At 41.5% G+C, this 23,240-nt stretch overlaps 1 protein-coding gene across 1 annotated transcript in view; it reads left to right on the top strand.

The window, feature by feature from the left end:
• The first annotated feature begins 19,520 nt into the window (after positions 1-19,520).
• Positions 19,521-23,240, top strand: part of LOC311004956 (E3 ubiquitin-protein ligase SH3RF3-like) — a 90,080-nt gene continuing 86,360 nt past the window's right edge. The window contains exon 1 of the mRNA XM_083997199.1: positions 19,521-20,290. Within this exon, the coding sequence (XP_083853325.1) occupies positions 19,877-20,290 (414 nt within the window). The 5' untranslated portion in view covers positions 19,521-19,876. The remainder of the gene's footprint in view (positions 20,291-23,240) is intronic.

Consider the following 23,240-nt stretch of genomic DNA (forward strand, 5'->3'; position numbering starts at 1 on the left):
CAGAACAGCCCATGGCATTCCTCTGGCGCATGAGCTCAAGTACACATCACCGCTGGCTAACCTCTGCTTCAATAAAGAACGGTGATAGCACTTAATACCATTTAATCATCAACAACATTTAATTATGGGCCTATTTCTATGTTATGTCTATCTCTCTTGCAAGGCTACAGTTTTTTATCAAAACCTCAAACCTGCTCAAACAGCCACTGAAAACTGCTCACAGATCTTATTTCACACCTGTGGGTGTTATTAACTACGTAGTAGGCTATTACCTCTATGTCACTGTAACTTTGTATTGCATGAGGCTCTGAAAATATATTTTCAGATTTGAGACTTGAAATCTACATATTAACATCAAAGTGTACACACTGTATACAGTAGAAATATATAAATACATAGTAAAGCAACAAACAAGTTCAAACCAGTTCAGATGTTACCTTAGGCACATGCACAGTGCCTGTGATAATGAACTGGATCTAATTAATGTCAAAGAATATCCCAGATAGTGTGTTTGTTTTAGCAACCAGGGTAAAATAATCCCTGACTATCGTGGGAGAAGTAACACCCTGTAAAGGTGGAAATAAAAGCACCAAGTAGAGAGCAGTTTGTCTGAAAATAAGAAATAACGTCCTGTTTTTGGAAAAACTCCTGACAGCAACACTTCATCAAATATTTCTCACAGTGCAGCCTGAGTTAACTCTGTAGTAATGTTTAATTGCTTGTTGTCTGTCCATATGGGCAATCCTTGATTGTGTTCGGTGTGTTTGTCCTGCAGTGGTCCGCACCGAGTATGCAGCATTTGTGCGTCTGTGTGAGTGTGTGTAAATAATGTCGTCATTGTAATGAAAAGGGGATGTGTTGGCGAGGGTCCTCAGTAAAGAATCACCTCTTAAGCTGTTGTTTGGATCTAAACAATGAGCCCAGAATTACTCACCCACAGTTTCGGAACAACTTGCAAACAAAACTGATTAAAAAAAAACAAAAAAAACATGTGACCATAGATATCTCAGTCACTTCCCTATGAGGCCATTTACTGCAACTTATTCAGAATTTGACTGTTTACTGATTCTAAAACACCCAGCGTTTTGCCTGTTCCCTTTGAATACCTATAAAAAACTGACAGCATAGGCAGTTTGCATGTATTTATGTACACATTTTCCCAAGCATACCACCGATTTCTATGTGTTTTCCCCATCTTGCAGTATGAATTTCACTACCACTCTATGTGTGTGTGTGTGTGGTCTCCAACACACTGACCGAATGCTTCTCCTGTCAGCTTCCTGAAACATCTATAGGCTTCCTCCACTAACACAGAGGAGCTTTTGGGTGTTAAATTCCTTTTTCCATTTCTACTTTGCTTGATTAAAAAAGTAATTACAAGGTCACATTTAATATTTAGAACTAACACCAGCATATCAGTGTCAAAGGGCCTCGGGGAATCAAAAGCTAATTCCTTTGATCAACTCGGCAAGTGGATAAATTTATTTTCTGACTATTCAGATGAAACAGGAAACTGCAAGGATTGTATTTTAAGCAATATTTATATACTTTGGACCAGTAAGAAAGACAAACCCAAACACTGTCACATACTGTGGATATACACAAACACATCTGTAATTACTGTCATTAAGTACATTTCTCTTGGAGTCTCTTTGAGTGTTAATTACTGTGTACTATATGCATGAGATGAAGAAAGAAAGAAAGAAAGAAAGAAAGAAAGAAAGAAAGAAAGAAAGAGTTTCCTGTCTATATGTAAGGGACCCTAAAACCCTTTAAATCCCACTGATCCTTAGTATACAACCATTATTAAGAATATGAATCATTAAACAGAGTAAATGTGACCTGATCATTCAGGTATAGATGTTCTGCTGTAATCAATCAATAACAAACATGTCAGTCCAGGTGCTTTCATTGGAAGTATGGTTCTAAAAGTGAAGCGGCCCTTTCCAGGAAAACGACAACATGACTGATCTATTGAATTATCTATTTTTTATATCTTGTACATGAGTGGTGTGCAGCAAAGAGTGCCACTGTGGTGTTTTTTTTCCTCTCTGTAACAACACAGATGGTTTTCCTGAACCATAAAGTCACTCGCTCTTTGACCTTTACCAAGCACTTCTATCTGCCCAAACCCAAACATAACCACAACTGAACTCAGTGACACTTAAAAGCATGCACTTGTTCTGACTGATGTGACCTTCACTGAAACGGTTCACATTTAAAGAGATAAAGTCTAAATCCACCTGAAGCTCCCGGCAGCATCAAAGTGTGTTTGTGTGTACAGTATGTGTGTGTTTGAGAGAGGGAGAGGAAGAAGCCGCCATTATCTGCTATCTGAGGTCAGAATCTGTCTGTCTGGCTCCAAACCTCTGATTTCACTCTTCCATGTCGCAGACTTGAGTGAAAAGCCCTCTGATCTTCAGTCAGGGCTAATTCCCCATCCCTGAGGGTTAGATTTTGCTTAATTACAGCCTTCACACACACACACACACACACACGCACGTACATCCACACTAACATATATATAACATACCGTACATATATATTATACTGTATATGTGGTCTATGAAGACATAGTTGGCCTGTGAGGCCAAAATAGGCTCAATTGTGCAAGTCCTTGTGCTGATACCAGAACCAGTGTGTGAATTGATGTGTGCATACATGTACAGGATGTCTGTGTGTGCGTGCATGTGCATGTGTGTTGCTGAGGGTATGGGAGGAGGGGGGGGGGGGGGGGGGGGGGGGGGGGCAGTGTGTTGCTGCCGAAAAGATAAAAGCACAAATAGCGCTTGCTTTTTCAAATCAGGAAATGAAGAACTGCCAAATGGTTGTGGACCCCCTCAAGGCTACTCATTATGGGGTTAAAGTGATGCACACACACACACAGAGACACACTTGTGTGTTTGAAGACTCTTCTGACACTCTTCTACCTCAGCCCTCTCTCTCTCTCTCTCTCTCTCTCTCTCTCTGTCGCTCTAACCCTCACTCTCTCTGTTGGGGCAGGTCAGAGATGAAAGTCAGCCCAAGCCTTTTGCCCCTCGAGGGTATTAATCTTCTAACGAGCACATAATCTCTGATAAATAACCCTTCTGTCTTTATCTGTGTCATTACCACGTAGAGTCAATTCACCAGGATACACGAGTACATTGGGCAACTTCCAGTGCGAATGTGTAAATTTAAAGCAGTGGTTTTAATGAGGAAAACCAACATTTCAACATTTTTGTAGCCTCCTTCCCTCCCTCCCTCCCTCCCCCTCCCTCCCTTCCTCCCTTCATTAGCTCTGTCTTCATCTCTGTTTCTCATTTGGTTGCATTTGATTGCTGTTTCTGTCAGCAACGGAAATCCAATATGAAATTCCACATTGCAATAAGAAGACAATTTACTCTGCTGCTTTTAAAAAATGCACAATAACAAGCCCACTGACCTCAAAAATTCACACAAGGCAGATCAACAAGAAAAGAGGACGTCTTTCCTCAAAGCTCCTTGGCATACAGTGACAAGTATAATGCTTTAATATCATTAAGAATCCAGAGCAGGACTTCAAAGGAGAATGAAGTCTGTAGTAATATGGACTCCAGCTAAATATGACAGCCAAATGTGATAGATTTAGCACAAGACTTTATAGGATTGTTTAAAGTCTGTAGGCGAAAGGAGGGCTTGCCATATGGAAATTCCCAAACAGCAGCTAAAACAAACATGCATACATTAAGTAGACAGCGACTGCCTGTCTGCAGTTAATTCTTTACACTCTTCCTCATTTTTTTTGGCAGTCAGAGAAGGCTTCCTCCCATAACATGTCAATCAATCTCTTGTTATTCATCTGTGTGTTTGTATTCTTGTGGTAATGTTTTAGACATTACTGTATACAGGCACACTGTGAGCTTATTACTGGAGCATTGAATACTGTGAAAACTAAGACTGCTACAAGTCAGCTACCCGGCTGATACTTGTTAGGCCGACAACATACAGTACACACGTGGACAAAATTGTTGGTACCTTTCCGAGAAAGAAAACCCCACAATGGTCACTGAAATATCTGACAAAAGTAGTAGTTCTGAAGGCACCCTTTCTAACCTGTGACAGCTGGAGCAGTCTGCTCACGAGGAATTCATCAGAATACCTGTCAATAGGTGCAGAAGTCTCATTTAGAGTTACAGAAATCGCCTGACTGCAGTGATTGTCTCAAAAGGTTGTGCAATAAAATATTACATTAAGATTAAAGGTAGGGTTGGAGATCCTGCAAAAACGGTTCTGGCAGGCCACATTTTGAAGATACAAAAGTCAAAAGTCCCAGCCCTTTTCCTCAGACTCCTCTCCAAAGCCACACCTCCAGAGCACAGGAACACGGAACGCTTGTTCAGTGTTGGGTTTACATCAAGGTGAAGCTGCGAGGGTATCGCCAATGTGAGCGACTTTCCGCGTTACTATCGCGCGTCACTGTGCAGCAATGCTAACGGTGCGCCGGTTACATGCTGTCATTCCGACATCCCACCATTCCGACATCCCACCATTCCGACATCCCACCATTCCGACATCCCACCATTCCAACATCTCACCACTCCGACATACCACCATTCCGACATGCAAACGTCCCACCACTCCGACAAGGCTTTCAATACAATGAAATGTGCGTTACTCAAGAGGTGACTCCCTTATTTAAGACATGCTGATAGAGGAATACACACATGGGAGGGAGGGACAGAGACGGCAGCTTGATCGACACATCACGATCCAATTGACTTTAACGTTGCATTCTCAATGATTGGATGCTGTTTTTACAGGATTGTCCCTCCCACAGATGACTGACCTGTTTAGTTTTTGTGAAAAAGCATTTAATTAATTGGTTGCAATCGCAGTGTGAAGAGGATTTCAGACAATTTTGTTAAAACCAGGCTGAAACTTGTGCACACCGGCACAGCCGGACAGGTGTGTAGGAGAAGACCTGGTGGTCGAGCAACGTGAGAAAAAGCTCCCGCACACTGTCATCACTTGCAGAGGTTTTATTGAGCAACGTTTCGGTCCTGAGACCTGACGGCTGATACTTGTTAGGCCGACAACATACAGTACACACGTGGACAAAATTGTTGGTACCTTTCCGAGAAAGAAAACCCCACAATGGTCACTGAAATATCTGACAAAAGTAGTAGTTCTGAAGGCACCCTTTCTAACCTGAGACAGCTGGAGCAGTCTGCTCACGAGGAATTCATCAGAATACCTGTCAATAGGTGCAGAAGTCTCATTTAGAGTTACAGAAATCGCCTGACTGCAGTGACTGTCATCACTTGCAGAGGTTTTATTGAGCAACGTTTCGGTCCTGAGACCTTCGTCAGGTCTCAGGACCTCAGGACCTTCGTCAGGTCTCAGGACCGAAACGTTGCTCAATAAAACCTCTGCAAGTGATGACAGTGTGCGGGAGCTTTTTCTCACAGACAATTTTGTTAAAAAAAAAAAAATGCTCCAGAATAAGATCTCTAACCCTACCTTTAAGAGTACCATTATTTTTTGTCCAAGGCCAGTTTCAGTTATTGCTTTTGAATTTGTGGTTCAACAGAATTATTTTAAAAAACAAATGTCTGATTTCAATTACTTAATTGTCAGTCATTTTTTATTTATTTTTACTTGCAGTTACGGTCAGGTTCAAGTTATTTCATTGACGTTTGTTGGTTTTTCTCTCTTTAACGTAAGAATACCAACAATTTTGTCCACATTTGTATTAGGTAATTAATAATTTCTTATGGGGAAAGGGAGTGCAATGCCCCTCTACATGTACTGAAGGCTTTGTCATTGTGAACTCTGTAGAAATTTCACTTCTGAGAGATTCACAGTATCCCCAACATCCCCTGCTCCTCAATGTGAAAGCCACAACCAAACAGCAGCTGTCACTATACAGCAATATACAACTGCATCAGCTGAAGGGATCATGATCAAGTCAACACATGTACATGTACATGTGCATATAATATATAGTTTAAGTAAAATCTCCACTAAATGAGTTTAGTTCACCAAGGGACTGAATCATTGCCAACATCGGCATTCATGTTGTTGTTGTTTAGCTGTACTGGACTTTTTCTGATGTCTCTGTCTTCATTTCTGTTTCACTGATTTACTTCCATTCATTAATTTCCCTATAGGAAATGTGTCTCTTTTTCTATGTTATTCGACCTTCCTGTCTATCAACACTGGTACAAATGGAGTGTGTGGGAAATTACTTTTCACCATCGGTGTTTAAGCCCTTAAAGATTATTCATTATGCCAGTTGATAATGACTTCCTGCCCGATTAAATAATAAACCAATCAGTGGCCAGAGAAGCCTGCCAAGAAACAAAGCAATGGAGAAAATGATGAATGAGGTTAAAGGATGGTTTGCGGGCTCCTCCACTGCACTTAATTTCTGATGACAATTAAATCAGCAGCCAGGGGTTTCTGTCTTCCTGGTTCTGGTATTTTGAAAAGAAAAATCTGTTTTCCATTGAAATCCTTCCCTGACTTTTCTTACTCATTTTCTCTTTCAAGTAACTTCCTCTCTTGTCACCTTAGACTTTTTCAATGATACAAGTACATCTACTTTAACTCAGAATTACACTAAAAAGTGATACTGATAATGTTTGCCTGAAGCTGCTAGTTAAAGGGATAGTTCAACATTTTTGAAAATTGGCCCATCGCCATGATCCCCCTAGTAATAGCAGTAGGTTCGTTACCTTTAATTGTTGGTCCAAGCTGCTTTTAGATCGGGGGAGAAGAATACCGAGCGGCGCAGCTACACTACGGAGGCTAATGGAATTTCTTGGTTTTGCTCATCAAACTCAGCAAATACACAACCAAAAAACTCAAAAACGCTGTGGTGGACAAGTCGTGACCTGCACATTCACCACGCTATGAGATAATAGCGGAAAGTTGCGAGATGGAGTTGTTTTAGAGGCAAAGTCGGACTTTACACTCTAGACGGCTGCTCGGCGGAGTGATTTCAAAAGCGCCTGTTTACTGCAGATACGTCCGTATACTACGGCACTGGCTGAGGTGCGCACACTGTGTCCCTCCGACCAGTGGTTCACTGAAGAAAGTAGTACCGAGTATTTGCTTCACTTCTCTCAACTTTCCGCTATTATCTCATAGCGTGGTAAATGTGCAGGTCACAACTTGTCCACCACAGCGTTTTTGAGTTTTTTGGTTGTGTATTTGCTGAGTTTGATGAGCAAAACCAAGAAATTCCATTAGCCTCCGTAGTGTAGCTGCGCCGCTCGGTATTCTTTTCCCCCGATCTAAAAGCAGCTTGGACCAACAATTAAAGGTAACGAACCTACTGCTATTACTAGGGGGATCATGGCGATGGGCCAATTTTCAAAAATGTTGAACTATCCCTTTAACTATCTGAGCTGTCACAATTCAACAACAACAATGAAAAACATTTAGAGATGACTTAATGAAAACATTGTCAGGCAAACTGGGATTACTAATGACCAAAACAACAACTGTAAGTAAAAAATCAGATAAAATCCCACCATAAACACACTCTCGCACACACTGAAACTCATAAGCCGTCTGCTTACAGGCCATAAACCAGTGAGTTCATCTATGTTGTGTTGAAGAGCTCTTTCCCTAAAGAGGTCAATTATTTTATCTCTTTAGAGACAAGGGCTCAACCTGCCAAATCCAAGAAAGATCTCAAACACATGTTATCCAATCCGTGTGTGTGTGTGTGTGTGTGTGTGTGTGTGTGTGTGTGTGTGTGTGTGTGTGTGTGTGTGTGTGTGTGTGTGTGTGTGTGTGTGTGTGTGTGTGTGTGTGTGTGTGTGTGTGTGTGTGTGTGTGTGTACGTGTGTGTGTGTGTGTGTACGTGTACGTGTGTGCACACCAACACCTCATCAGTGTTGTTTTTCAGCATCTTGGAACCCTTGACAGAAGAATAGATGGTCGTCATTAGCATCACATGATGCAGATGCTTGTCGAAAAACTCTCTAACTATTCACCACTATCAATTCTTTTCCTTTTCACCTGAAGCACACTGTATATTTATAACATTCTCTCACTTCATTGGGTCTGCAAGTCAATACAATACACACACACATATATATAGTCAATACTTGACTTTTACTGCACTAAACAGAACAATCTGTTATAGTGTAGTCCTATACTATTAACAAAAAGCACCGCAATTGAAATTTAACACGTTTCCTGAGATATAATAAATATTAATATCAATGATCTGACTTAATGTAATTCAATTTCATCCTTGTAGGTTTATACAGTAGAACATGAAGCAGAGAACTACGCACTAACTCTCTGTATTCCCCTCTATCAACTATCGACTGAAGTCTGTCATTTTAATCTCCAGCTTTGATAAACAACTCACCATGATAAGAATCACTTTATCTTTACACTGCACGACTGCGCTTCTGTTTATGTCAACTCGTTTTCCATGTCAGGTTTTCCGCTCGCACAGGTTCATGATAAAGACCTTAAATGCCAACGTTGTAGTCATGAATTATAAATCGTGAGATTATTATAAGGAGAGAAATTCTTCTTAGAGTAGCCAGTGAATCAAACGATTTAATTCAGTGCAGTACTATGTTATTAACTCTGCAGTGATCATAATCATCTGACTGTGCCTCAAATTATTTTACATTCAGCTTTAAAAGCATAAAAAAGACACCTCTGTTCAAAATGAACCTACCATTGTGCTGTGGCTTTCATTGCTATAGTGTGTATTCAAGAATTTGGCCAATTCACTATTAATCCACTTTGAAGTGTTAATAAGTGGGCCTACCGTCTTTTTTTCTGAAGTGAATTATGAGGGAGGAATGTGCTGCCGGCATTTTTTATCTCCTTTCTATGATTCGGAGGCAGCTGGAGAGTAAATAGAAGGGTGGTGGCGGCAGAGCTGTCAGTCAAATTAGACCAACCGCTTTCACCATCTGAATCAAACCACGAGTGAGTCTCTCAGCAGAGCTCATTGACTGGGAAAAAAAAAAAATGTACAAAGAGACAACACAGTGCCATTGTAATGTACATCATCAGATTTTGGGGATACTGCTGACATTCTTCATTCCCAATCTCTTCACTTTACCAGGTTTATAACTCTTCATCAGTGCTAAAGGAAGTCACACTGACTGAATAAACTAGCCATCAAGGCTCATTTATCACGAACCAAATGAGCCAGAAACAAATACTTCTAATTTCCAACAAATAAACCCATGATTAAAGTGATTTCCAACCTCGGAGACAGACGCAGTCCTCAGACAACATCTGGGCCTTGTCTCCTCACTAAATATCCATTTACTCCAGCCCCATCCAACTGCAGCTTAACGCTTTATCACAGTGAATTGTATTTTCACAGTAGTGTCAAAACATGTTTTGCAGCAACTTGAATTCTCAATGACAAATCGAACCAGGATACTACTGTAACTGGGAGTGCATGTTCCAAATACTATGTGCAATAGGAAGACTGTGGAGCAAATTAAATTATCTGCAGGTTCTCAACAACTCCACTAATTTTAATATTATGTTACTTTTATGGCCTGTGTGTGCGTGTGTGTGTTAGTGTGTGATGTTTCTTCATCTCTATATCTTTTGATTGCTTTAATTACAGACTAACTGTCAGCTTCCCACTCAGTGTGCAGGAAAAACAAACTCTTACGGCACATGAAAAGAAGTCACACAGACACACACACAGACATAGTATATACACACACACACACACACACACCTATCCCAGCTCCAGTCAGTCAGTAGGCTCTTTGATTCTCTGCCTGCCGGTGATCTGTCTTTCATCATCTCCTCTCCCTGATCCCTTGTTCCCCTCTTTAGCTCTGCCGGGGCAGAGTATCGCTCTCTCTGTCTCTGCGTCTGTCTCTGTTTATTTTGCAGCGGCTGTAGGTGGGAAGCCTAATCTGCAACCTGGAATTCATCTAGACGTCTTACTGCATCCTTCAAAGTAGCACCTGAAACAAAGTGATAGCACAACAATGTAAATCTCTCCACTAAAAGTCCTATACAGTAGCCAAGGCTTTCTTTTTTACTGGCATTTCCCTGGTTGGATAATTCACAGACAACAGACTCCAGTGTGCAGCGGACAAGCCTATTAGCAACCATTAGGGCTTATTTAAAAATGATTAAGCCTCATCTGTGATATAAACATATGATATAAATAGGCAAGAGAGTTGTCAGAATCAGTTAAGTTAGCATTGTGTTTAACTTTGTTGGTCTTTACAGTTCCCCGAGCTATACTGAGATACTTAAAGTGTGTGTTTCTCCCTCAGACAAATCGGAGAGATCTCTGGGTGCTCCTCACCAGAGGGATAATTTTCATTGTCTGATCAAGGAGAGATGTTGTTGTGATGATGGAGAAATCTTCAAACTGTAAATCCTTGTCAATCCATTTGAAAAGTAAACAGTTAAGAACTTAAGTGCGTACTTAGAGAGTTCAAACTGACAAACCAACAGAGGCGTTCATGCCTGCTTCTGGTAACATGTATTTTCACCTGCCACGTTGAGCTGGTAATACGAATCACAGTATCCCTGCAGATCTTGCACAGGTGCCCCAACCAACAACATGATCCCTCACTGCCTTCCCACCTGCCAACTGTCTCAGCAACCAAGCCAGAGACACCACAGCCGGGGATTAAACCTGCCATGGTGTTCAATCTGTCTTACTTTGATCTTAAGGCAAAAACTTTTATGTGTTTATGAGTAGGATACAAATATGATTTTTAGACCTGGTTCATCTCCATTCCTGTCTCTACCCCAATGTAAGATCTCCCTCTGCAGACCCTAGACAGAAGACATGGATGGCTAACTGCAGTAGACTCCCCATATGTAGGAGTCTTAAGTAGACACTAATTGGACCACAAACCCCAATTTGATTAAACTTGCTCCCTGGGGCCCAGCAAGGAGAGTTTTCAACTGCTTGTTTAGTATTGGTTTGTTGAACTGTCTGTGCGTTGCATTTGGAAATAATAGCGGTGAGAGTGAAACCTATGATTAGAAAAGCTCATTCCTTTTATGTTGCTTTGTTGGGATTATTGCACGTAAATTAAAATATAATGAAATGCAGCTACAGTACGTCTCATTCAGACAGGGACCTCCTGGAAGCCCCCAAGGGAGAGCTGAAGATCCATTGTCCTGTCTCACGCCGTTAACCTTGTCCTGTCCTGGTGAGTCTGACTGTGATGGTAAGAACTCTCTAAAGAAAGATATATTGGATAGCAAAAATTGTTTTGTTTCTTTATAGAGTATCAATGTTGAGCATATGCAGATGCTCAACATTCAGATCCAGGACAAAGAATGTAATTTCAGTGTGAATTACTATTATTCTTTTAGAATAGTCGTCAGAATCAAATCCGAGGGACAAATAAAACCTCATGAATGTACTGATACCTTACTTTCCAACATACTTACTGACATCATATTTGAGTATTCAATATTAATACTACTGTATGTCTAGCAATTATTTATCTTATCCTATGTCTGTTTTCAATATGAACATTGCTTTTATTTCACAAAATTGCCACTTACTTAAAAAAAGAAAGAAAGAATAATGTTCATTTTGTGAGCTTTGGTCTTACTAGTGCAAAAATAAGATAAATCAAGTTGTAAGTATCCAAGCTAACTTTTTCTCAAATAATCTAAAAAAACAACTATATTGTACAGAATTACTGTTAGCCCCAAGTAGTCGTGGTTCTAATAAGGCAGTTTGGATAAAAGCCACCACCAAACAGCTGTGCCATAAATTACCAAGTAGTAACCTAATCATCTTAAATTACTTCACATCCATAAGTAACCTTTAAATGACGTGTTAAGTACATTTCCATCTTAGATGTGTGAAGCACTAACAAGCCTCCTGAGCTCTATAAATTTCTCCAGGGGAGGAAATCGATCAGCTGTGTGAATTGGAATCAGCTGTGACATCTAACATAAATCTCGACCATAACTTTCACGAGAAAAAAAAACACATGAATCCACTCTCCTTTCTATGATATCACTCCAAAATAAATAGAGATATTGTGTGAATTCCAATACCAAGCAGCATAAAGCAAACGAGAGGCAAGTAAGTAAACAAATTATCCATTCACTTCAGTGTAGTATGGGATGATCATGACTACAGGCACTGGCTTTGTTAGTTTTTCTGCCTTGATCCCTTTAATCCTCAGAAACCATATTAACGTCGTCTTTTGAAGATGAGTTACACTCCCTCCCCTGTTTCTTCCCCTGCGTCTCCTTTGCCTTTCTACCTGTGAACATTAAAAGATTCAATGGCAGCGGAGACGAGCTGCACTGGGGGCTGCAGGGGGAGAAGAGAGAGACATAGATAGAGAGACAGAAAGAGGGAGAGAGAGAAAAAGAGAGGGAAGGGAGGGGAAGGGGTATAGAGACGGATTGATTTCCACCTCCTGCAGCTATAGTTCAAAGCCAGCCAGCAGACTTCAGAGGCTCGGCAGGACCCGGCATGTCCCCAGCCAGGCCGAGCTGCCTGTCTGCGGGCAGGACTTCCCCCGGGGGCCCCGGGGCCTGGGACAGTCAGGCGGCACCAAGAAAACAATTATGCAGACAGAGGAGAAAGGTGTGCAAGGTCACAAATGCACACTTACTCATACACCCACAGCAATAAATAAAATGTCATAGGCAACCACCCTGACATATGACAAGGCTGAGATGACACATGAAAAGCATTGTAAGAAGTCACTTTTCATAGAGTAATAAAATCAAACTCCTTGTCGACTGCCTGCATCTCTAATAAAATTCACACTGACCTATAGAGCATAAATAAAGACAGTGTTTAGCTCTGCATGCATGTAATTCAAAATCATAGCCCTGTCACAAAGCAAATGAGGCCTAAACTACAAACCTGGTGATGTGAGAAATTAGAAACAATCTCATTTGTCTTCTACCGTTGGCTACAAACTTTGCACCAACACGCAGGGTATCTGTCACAGACTTCAGAAATGTATGTGAGGACATGCAGACTATGCTCACATATTTAATGTGGCTTAGATGACAGTCATGCAAAGAATCCAGCCTCATGCACTTGGCGACGAACACATCTGCATAAAGCCTACAGCCTAAAGATCCATACAGTCTGACCAGTCAGAATCAGACTGTCAGATGGATGAGTGTCTATCATTACATACATGTTGAAGAGCTCCGTTTGTGGTCACTTTTGCATATTTTGCCCATAACAGAAACCAAAAACTATGGCAGACATAGGGCTACACAACTTTTGAGTCAGCGGCTGTTTCTACTACTGTTTTAAGCCTACAAAAAGTAATGACAATTCCACACTTTTTTTGTAAAAATTACAGTATAGCACATGTTTGTTTGGCATAGTAAGTGTTGCTCAGGAATTTCCCCGAAGTCTTGCACCAATCCGTCCTTGCATTCCTGAGAGCGGAGCTGCTCACACGTCTTACCTGGAGGAGCTCGAACAGGGCAACACACACTGGTCTGGTTTCTCCGCTGCTGCAGTGCGGGATCAGCTGACGGCCGGTCAGTGGCAGTGGGGTGAGCTGGCGGTCAGTCAGTCCTGCATTGATCGGTGATCAGTCTCTGGCGTGGTGTGCGGGAAGCATCGCCGAGGGGACTGGCTATAGTCTACGAGTTTGTTACTCCACACTCTGCTCAAGTTGTGTCTCAGTCTCCACTTTGGTGCATGTCGGTGTGTGCACAGGCTCCTCCTTGATGATAGGGGGGTTTTCTCCGCCCTTAAGAAGAAGAAGACAGCTTAGCATGTCCCAGGTAGACTGTCTGCACGGTGTGCACATCTTGCCATGCTGAAGGCTGCGACTCAACTCCGCCATCTAGTGTCCGCGCGGAGAAGGTGACAGCACATCAAGGTAAAGTCTCACCTCCAGTAGCATCACAACAAAACATCACCAATACTTGCATTGACACATACATTAAGGTATGATAAATTAACTTAATCTTTTCTAGTAGCCCAGATAAATGCAGACATATGTGCTGACAGACAGACAGGCAAATATCTATCTACACATTAAGGTATGATAAATTAACTTTATCTTTTCTAGTAGCCCAGATAAATGCAGACATATGTGCTGACAGACAGACAGGCAAATATCTATCTATCTATCTATCTATCTATCTATCTATCTATCTATCTATCTATCTATCTATCTATCTATCTATCTATCTATCTATCTATCGTGCTAGTACTGCAAATGCTGCCAATGATTGAAGGAGTTTTGATTACTGATCCACCAACTTGTTTGTCTTTCTTTTTTTTAATCATCACTGATGTTTTTAACCACATGGAGGTTTTCAATTTGATTTTCATTTATACCTTGGTATGAATGACAATAAAGGTATTCAATTTAATTCAATTCAATGATATACCAATCCTGTTATGATTGTCAAACAGGGATGTAGCTACAATTGTGCAATTTAATTGGTAAAGCATCATATTTTATAAAGTGTTGATTGGTTTTCTATGTAGAATCTCAATCTGCAAAGTCCTTAGCGATGTGGGTGGACCTGAGAAATAACGAGGTACAATATTGAAATAACTTACAGTAAGTACAAGGCTTCATACTGTTGGAAAGTACTTGTGTGAAAGTACTTGGTTACTTTCCATCACTGAATACTGTTCATGCACACACACATACATACATTTTCTCTCACGCAGATACAGTAGGCTCTGATCTTTTGAAACAGAAGCTATACTTTGAGTGTGTTTGTGTTCGTGTCTGTGTGATGTCGATGACTGGTGCCTGTTGTCTGAGTGGGACTAAAGCTGGACTTTAGTCTTCCTCCTTCTCCTCCTCCATCTCCTCTTCCTTTCCGCTGCTTCTGCTTTTCTCAGCCACAGGAAGAGGGGACATGAAAGAGGGGCTTTGAAAACACTGGGAGTCCTGTAATTACTCACTCTCCCTCTCTGTTTCTGTCTCTGTCGTTCTCTCTGCCCCTCTTTTTCATCCCTCTCCTTATCACTATCGCTCTCATTTTTGGTCTGTCTTTTTTCTTTAACTTTCTCTGTCCCTCAGTCAACCTGTGTCCTTATTTCTCTCTATCTTTCTCCATCCTCCTCTCTTTTTTCTTCTTTTTCTCCCTGTCTCCCTCGTCCCCTCACAGACTCATTGATGTCGATCCAGGGGCTTCCTGACTGAAAAGGAGGATGAGAGGAGAAGAGATTAGATGAGAAGAGAGGCTAAAGAGAGGATAACAAGAAGAGTGATGAGTTCTGCTGAGAGAATGATGGGTGCTCTGTCACACACCGGACAAAAACACGTATTATGCAGAACCTGTATTTACTGGATGGTAAAAACACATTAAACTGGCTCTGCATTAGGTGAAATGGGGCATAACGAGGTTATGTAGAAATAATATTACATACTATATGACACAATACAGGAAGATGAACTGAAATATACGAAGCATAGATAACCCTAACCCATAGATTAAACACAATCAGGCCTGATGAGATGAGGGAAGATGTGTTTTTACAGTGTTAAAGACACAAAAAATATCTGAAAAACATATTGAATACAAAAGAATATTTGTACGGTGAGTCATCGCAATGTTTTAAAAGTCAATATGCCATGCAGAAATATCTTACCATGCACATTGACGTGCATATTTTGGCTAAAATATAGTGGATGCACTGTTAATTATTTTTTAAATTAAACCAATATATTATTTTCATGTGCTTCCTCCCTGTTGTACTGCACTGTATTTTGTGGCCATGCTTTTATTAAAGGGTCCTAAACAAATAAGGTTCACAGTCATAATTACTTGCCCCATGCATGAATAAATTTAATCACTGGCAGAATATATTTTGAGTCTCTATAAAATCTTAAGGTCACCATGCATTAATATAGGAAGAGGGTTTCAAAGATTCAGTGTGGAGCAGCTGTCACAGACTGGCTATCCACCCCCCACCCCCCAACACTATATCAAAGTACTGTAGCTGAGAGAAGACATCAGTCAGTAGAGGCCTAATTTGCAGCTTGATATAATGAAGTCAGGGGAAATTCAATTTCCAACAAAATCATTAAAAACAAACTTCCTCATGCTTTTTATGTGCTTCAAGGAGGCCTGAACTCTAGAGGGGGAAAGTTGAAAATATGGCCCAATAGCTATGCACATTTCATGGATGAAACCCAAGTAATAAAAAATGTGGCAGCTGATATTCTTCTCCTGATATTTAATACTAAATTATATTATCTTCTGTAGAAAAATGTAAATCTAAACCACAGTGCCAAGCTCTTCCCACTGAACTAACACATTAAAAACACTAAAGGTCATGTGCATCACTTTGCAGGTAAAGGGCAAATAAACAAGATCATATGGGACAGATACAGTGTAATTCTTGTTGAAATGACACTTATCAATAGCTCTTTTTTAAATATTGAAAAAGTCACAATGTCCTCCCTTGTGTATTGCAGAATGCACTCATGCTACACAAGTGAACCCACTGCAGACTCTATAAACTTGTTAGTACCCTATTATCCCCACATGTGCATTGTCTGTGAGAACACACACTCATCCTCTAAATACCTTTGAATAAGGAAGCAAAGAGCCAGTTGCCATGGTAACTGCCGTGTCAGCTAACCTACTTTTGCATGAACGAAGGACATTGGTCGATGAGAGAGAGGTGTATGTATTACCTATACCATAAAGAGGACCCACAGATACACACTACATATTATATTTGATGGTCTCAGGCGAAGAGGCTATAATCTCTCTCCAGAGCAAAGTCCATGAGAGAAGAGTATGAAAGAAAATTATTAGTGCTGTTATTCATAGAGACCCCTATAAGTAAACCAGGTTCCTGTAGAAGAAAATGGCCATAAAAAACATATATGAATGCAGATGAAGCTGAAGCAGAAATAATAGTTCATCCTAACAATGGTCTCCCAAAGGATGACATTTAATTACAAAATAATTATACTGCAGAGATAAAAACAAGGAAGTTTTCTTTTGTTTATGGCAACAATAAAACTAAATATTGCAGGACAGTGTGCAGCGAAACAGAATACAGAGCACAAAATGCTAAAAGCCTATTGGAAGGAGATAAGAGGCTTAACTAACTTACCTTGCTGATCCTTGAGCAAATTGTGCACCTCTCAATGACTCTTTACCCCGAGTAAAACACCCAAGGTCAAATTTTTGTGGATGTAAATTACGAAAAATGACTGAGGGAGGAACCACTCAACCTGCCATAATGTGCCAAAAATCCTGCAAATTATGAAAAGGTTCGTGCAAATTAGATAAGAATACAAATTATGAGGTAAAACCAACCGGCGCAAGACCATTTTAAATGCATAGTGTATCTACAGTATGTGTTCATCTTGGAGACACTAAACACAGAGCTGTAGAACCCTAAAAGGCTGCTTCCCACCACTAATTGGCACATCAGCTATTTAACAGCACCCCCCTTTTGTCTGTTATTGACAACACTGAGTGCAACAGGGAAACCCAACTATGCTGCATGAATGGATTGGGAGGATTTTCATCCAGTAATCATTTTTTGTTTGTTTCTCCCTATAGTTTTCCTCTAATTCTGAATCACTGGCTGTGGAGAATTGCATTAAGCAGATGAAACGCACTGGGCATGACATGAGTGCATATGATAAAGAGAGAGAGAGAGACACCATGACTTTGGGCTTGTTGCCAGCACTTGAGGATCGCTGCACTATACAGGCATTCAAAACGAGAGTTTCACAACAACACACACACACACACACTTATTTTCAACAGCTGATTTATTGTAGCATTGTGATATTATGCAGCCGCGGGGATTCAAATGCATCAGTATCAAATGGCAGGTCTCTAGATGAATTACAAAGGGAGCTCCCACTCACAGCTGAACTGAAAATATACAAAAAGTCTTCTAGTTACTCCATTAGTGGGGCTGTGTTTTTGCATCTTGTTGCCTTTGGATTTTGGGGCCTGTTACTTTGAAATATAAATGTCAGAGATAGTAACTGTGTACATGCATTTGACCTACACAAGCACTGCAGGGTTAAAAACATTTATTCTCTATATACAGAGACTGTTAAGAGCAGGAAAAGATAATGATCAAATAAGAAAACAATATTGTGGTACGAGCCTGAGTCTGACACACATCTACATGCATATTGATGTAAAATGAATAAAAGTAAGCTACAACAGTTCAACAGTTTCAGTGTCTGACTAATCGGTGCTGCGGTTGCACACCACATACTCAACATACTCACCCTCCTTCTGTCTCATTTAATGCCTCAGTGGTCCACCCTCTGCTTTTCTCCGTGGGTGGTAAATAGTGGGCCCACCACACCCACCCACCCACCCACCCAGGAAGGCGTCCCTGTCACACACAACACACACTTACACACACAGGGACAAACCTAAACACACACATATGCCTTAATCACTCCCTATCCCCCCTGGGCTCGAATGTGAGAGCAGAGCAGGTCTGAACAGGTGGAAAAGCAAAGCAAGCTTGCAGTCATGCCTGAGAAACAACACTTACGCACACTGGCGCGCACACACAGACACGCACACATGCATTTCTTTGTCCTTTGTCCAGCTATGTGTCCATCACATAACTGTATACAATCAAATAGTGCTTCAGAGCAAAAACTATATTTTTTACTTTTATTTTATCATCCAACAATCTTGCCATTTCTCTGAAAATAGTTTTGCATATTATATAAACATAATAATCTATAGATATTAATCGTGTAAATTACAACATGATATACACAGTTCCTGCAGCTGGCAATCAAAGTTTTTAGTAGTAATCCAATAACATTCTTATCCCATATTCCAATACTTACATGTTTGAATTATATGTTTCCCTTGAATGCAATATGTGATATGTTAAAATACTAGAATAATTGTTTAAATGTGGCCTTGTCTATTTTCATTTATTTATAATTTAATTTAATTTATCATGTATATAATTATGCTTTTTTTCCCATTACTGTAATGAAAGCTCTAGGGATTTTCTGTTGTGCAAGTGGAAGAAAAGCATCAGCTGCTGTCCACCAGGCGTCGCCAGATACCACAATTTCCCAAAGCGTCATCTCCCCGATGTATGTGGTCACTGAGGTAAGATGAAGGATGTGTGCTCCTGTCAGGTGGATATCACGGGGTGAAACACCACATACATTGTTGCCCGTTGAAGACTGACGAGATGCTTTTTGTATATCACCAGATGATTAGATAACCTAAACCAAACATCTGGAATTGAGAATCGAAGTCTTAGGCATAGGACGAACAAACAAACTCGCAATAGAGGATCTTCCAGTGATCCAAACACAGTGTTGTTTATGGAGGTCGTTGTGAGCAGGTGAGATGGAACAGAAACCCCCCAAGGAGCTCTGTGTTTCTGTTTGCTAACTAGTGTGCGTGTGGGTGTGAGTGAGGAGAGAGGACACCCGGCTGGTGGTGATCACTGAGCGTCTCTCTCTCTCTCTCTCTCTCTCTCTCTCTCTCTCTCTCTCTCTCTCTCTCTCTCTCTCTCTCTCTCTCTCTCTCTCTCTCTCTCTCTCGCTCTCTCTCTCTCCTCCAGTCTGTATCAATCTGTCTCTGGTGCGTGAGCGCGCGCTGCAATTGTGATCGGCGCGCGGATGATGATGATGATGAGAGCGTGACCTCACCGCTTTCTGCACAGCTGCTGGAGAACAGGGGGGGAGACTCAGAGAGGGAGAAAGCGACTCGCAGAAACACGTTGGGGGAGACGCGGAGAACTACAGCCCAGCGGAGAACATTCACAACACAGGGGCCAACTGCTCGGTGCACGGGGGCTCCGTATAGTGGGGCGTCCGTGGGCTGCTTCCCGCCGGCCCCCCTTTTCCTCCCAGAATGTTCTGCGCTCCCGGTTCATTTCCACGGTACAAGAAGAACCAGTCGCCGCGGCGTTCCCACGGACACTGAAGCCCAGATGCTCACCCTCTCCGCCGACATGGACGAGTCTTCGTCGCTTCTGGATCTGCTGGAGTGCTCGGTGTGCCTGGAGCGCCTGGACACCACGGCCAAGGTGCTGCCGTGCCAGCACACCTTCTGCCGCCGCTGCCTGGAGAACATTGTCAGCTCCAGGAACGAGCTCCGCTGCCCGGAGTGCCGCATCCTGGTGGACTGCGGGGTGGACGACCTGCCGGCGAACATCCTGCTGGTTCGCCTCCTGGACGGTATCAAGCAGCGGCCCCAGCGAGGGAGCGGAGGAGGAGTTGGAGCGAGCGGCAGGCAGTCCCTGGCCGGGGGCTCGCTGCAGGGATACGCAGCCGGGATATCAGCCTCTCCCCCGGGCAGTGCGATCAGAGAGCTGCCCGTTGCCACCAGGAGCTCCCCTGTTAAGGTTGGTCATTTTCCCAATATCCATTATGTGTGCCAGTGTCTCCCTGTAGACTACTTAAACACCCAAACTATGCTCAAATGTTTCCACCTTTTATCAGGCACTGTTTATTCACACTTTCTAAAAGACAACTTCAACATATTGCCAATGGCCAGGAGGTCCTTTTCACTTCAATATTCACAAAACAACATGGCAACAACTTCCAGGAATGATCCCCCCTCTGTGACAGCAGATTCTCATGCTTGAAGATTTGAGGGCAATTCAATACCCCACTGTTTATCTCTGGTGTTTGCTGTTAATGGGGAACAGTGTGTTCATAGCAGCTGCTCAGTGGTCATATAGATGCAAATTTATAGACTATAGCTGTGACTTTCATACTGTCAGCTGTGACTGCAGCATCGGTTGTCTGACATTTAGGTAGGATGAGAAAGAACTTGTCAGCAGAGTACGAGTCATGGTGCATGGTGACAGAAAAAAGTGAGAATAAGAAAGCCGTTCTTCCACATGTTTAAGCAAATAAAACAACAGGAGTGAGTTGCTGTGATTTTATCATATTGTATATAAGACATAGGCTATCTATTGACTGTGTATGGTTGTCTATTGATTGTTTTGCTGAATTATCATCAGTCCTGCCTGTGATATTCCCTCATGTGATGTTACTTTGGTATCATAATGAGGTTGTCTTTCCTGTGATGCCGCTGAGGCATAATTAAGCTGAACTTATTGCCTGTGTGAGAGAGAGAAAGCAGAGGATAGACCTGTAGACAGAGTGAGAGGGTCACCTGTCTGTGTTACTGTTGTTGCCATAGTCCTGGTGAAGCCCATTTGCCCACAGGCTGCAGCAGAGTGAGGTATCTTAACTCAAGTTTAATATGGGAGAGGAACAGAGAGCCTTGTTTGCTTGCAGTGCGGCGTGCATTGTGTCACATCTGTAAGGTGTAATGGGCTGTATAATGTGGCTATAATGTTGAAATAATCCAGAAAATGTTATGTCATGAGACTTGAGATGCAAAAGAAAATTTAACATTTTGCTGGAATCAAAAGTTTACCAAAATAAAAAATAAAAAAATCTTGAAAAATATTTTCCTTGTATGGATAATCATGATTTTGAGGATGTTGTTTTTTTTTTCTTTTTCAGAGCATTTAAAAAAAAATCTACATAATGTCAAGCAAGGTGTTTTCTTAATACCCAACTGCTAGACAAGTGCTTAGGAAAATAGAGTCATGCATAAATGAAAGTGTTGAATTCCTGGACACAGCACAAACTTGATTAGAAATGCATAGCCTGGTGGTTTTCTAAGCATAAGCATAGTCTATGAAATGTAAATAAAATGTCAATTCTGTCTGACCAGCAGCCAAGAAATCCTCAAATACTCAGAATATTATATTAAATGACGATATGATAATACGAAGCAAGGAAATTCAAGCAGTTACTTTCATCTGGGAAGGTGTCAGTGAGATCATGAAACACTGGATTTATATGAAATGGGAAAAAAAAATCCTTCACAGATGAAATGCTAGACATGACTTCACCCCATTTCTCACTCGTTCTTTTTTAAAGAAGGACAAGATTTCCAGACTCATGCCGTAACTTGTTAAGCTGGATGTACTGTATTTGTCTAAGGCGAGCTTGTGTGTTGTGTGTTTTCTGATTAGCCCGATGGGATTTGCACTAGGGTGGTCGTGGGCAGGTATGTTCATGTTTGCCCTGAGCAGTTTGTCTTATCCTTTTGAGTTGAGATGATATCCCCAATAAGATGGATGTGATGAATAATCAGGCTAAGGAAGGTGTTGACATCAGCTTCCACCCCCCACCCCCCCACTGAGTACAACGAGACTTATCAGGCAAGAAGCCATTGATTGAAGCAGTGGAGCACTTTGGTGTGATGGAGTGCAGCGGCAGTGAGCAGTCAGTCATTCATGGCGATGAACAGGAATCCAAACCCTCAGTGACATTTCCACTAACACTTAACACTCCACTTCAATTCACTCAATAATCTTTACCAGTCCCTACAGGGCAATTTTATGCAAGGCACGTTAAAAGCACATACACAAAAGAAAAAGAGTTAAACCAATGGAAATAGATCTTTGATGTTTTATACTATTCAGACAAATGCTTATCATACACTTTGAGAACCCAGAGTGATATATTACTTTACATTCTCCACTGGCAAAAGTGGAACAAATCCCATTTTCACTGTAAATGAATGAATGACCTATTGACTAACTGATTAGTTCAGCTCTGGTCATATGGGGAAAAAATGAGAGCAATTTCAAAAGATGTATGAAAATATTTTGAAAGCCCCCATGCTCTTGATTACACACGCATTTACACAATTAAGAGTTGTGTTTCTATGACCTGAGAGGACATTACAGTGACATTAATTTCCTGTGGCGGTAGTCTAACCTGAGCCATAACTATTACCTGTCTCACCTCTGTATGTCTTTACCTTAGAATAGAATGATTTATAATTTACACTTTGTCCCCACAAGGAATACAAGTCCCCATAATGTGACTGGGTGAACATATTTAGGTCCCCACAACATGAGTAATACCTGGACTGTATACACATGACTGCACACACACACACACACACACATGCACACACACACACCCCTCTATAACCCATTACCCTCTACAACTCCCTGCAGCCACTTTGCCCAAGTCTCCTCCGTGTTCCCTATGGACTAAGGGCTGGTGAGAAAGTGTGAATTAATCTACTTTAACAGTGGAGTGTGTGTGTGTGTGAGTGTGTGTGTGTGTTTCAGTGGGGCGTGTGTGTGTGTGTGTGTATGTGCGTGTATGTTTGGATGCGCACGTCTGTGCTCATAAAGAGTAGGGGTCTTGCGAAGGTGAGTTAAATCTGCCGTTGAGTGACACACTCCTGCAGTGCCACAACTCACATCAGGTGTTAAGGGTTGTAGATGAGAATGAATGTGTTGCTATGGAAAT

The sequence above is a fragment of the Trachurus trachurus genome (genome assembly GCF_905171665.1).
Source record: "Trachurus trachurus genome assembly, chromosome: 21".
Lineage (NCBI taxonomy): Eukaryota > Metazoa > Chordata > Actinopteri > Carangiformes > Carangidae > Trachurus > Trachurus trachurus.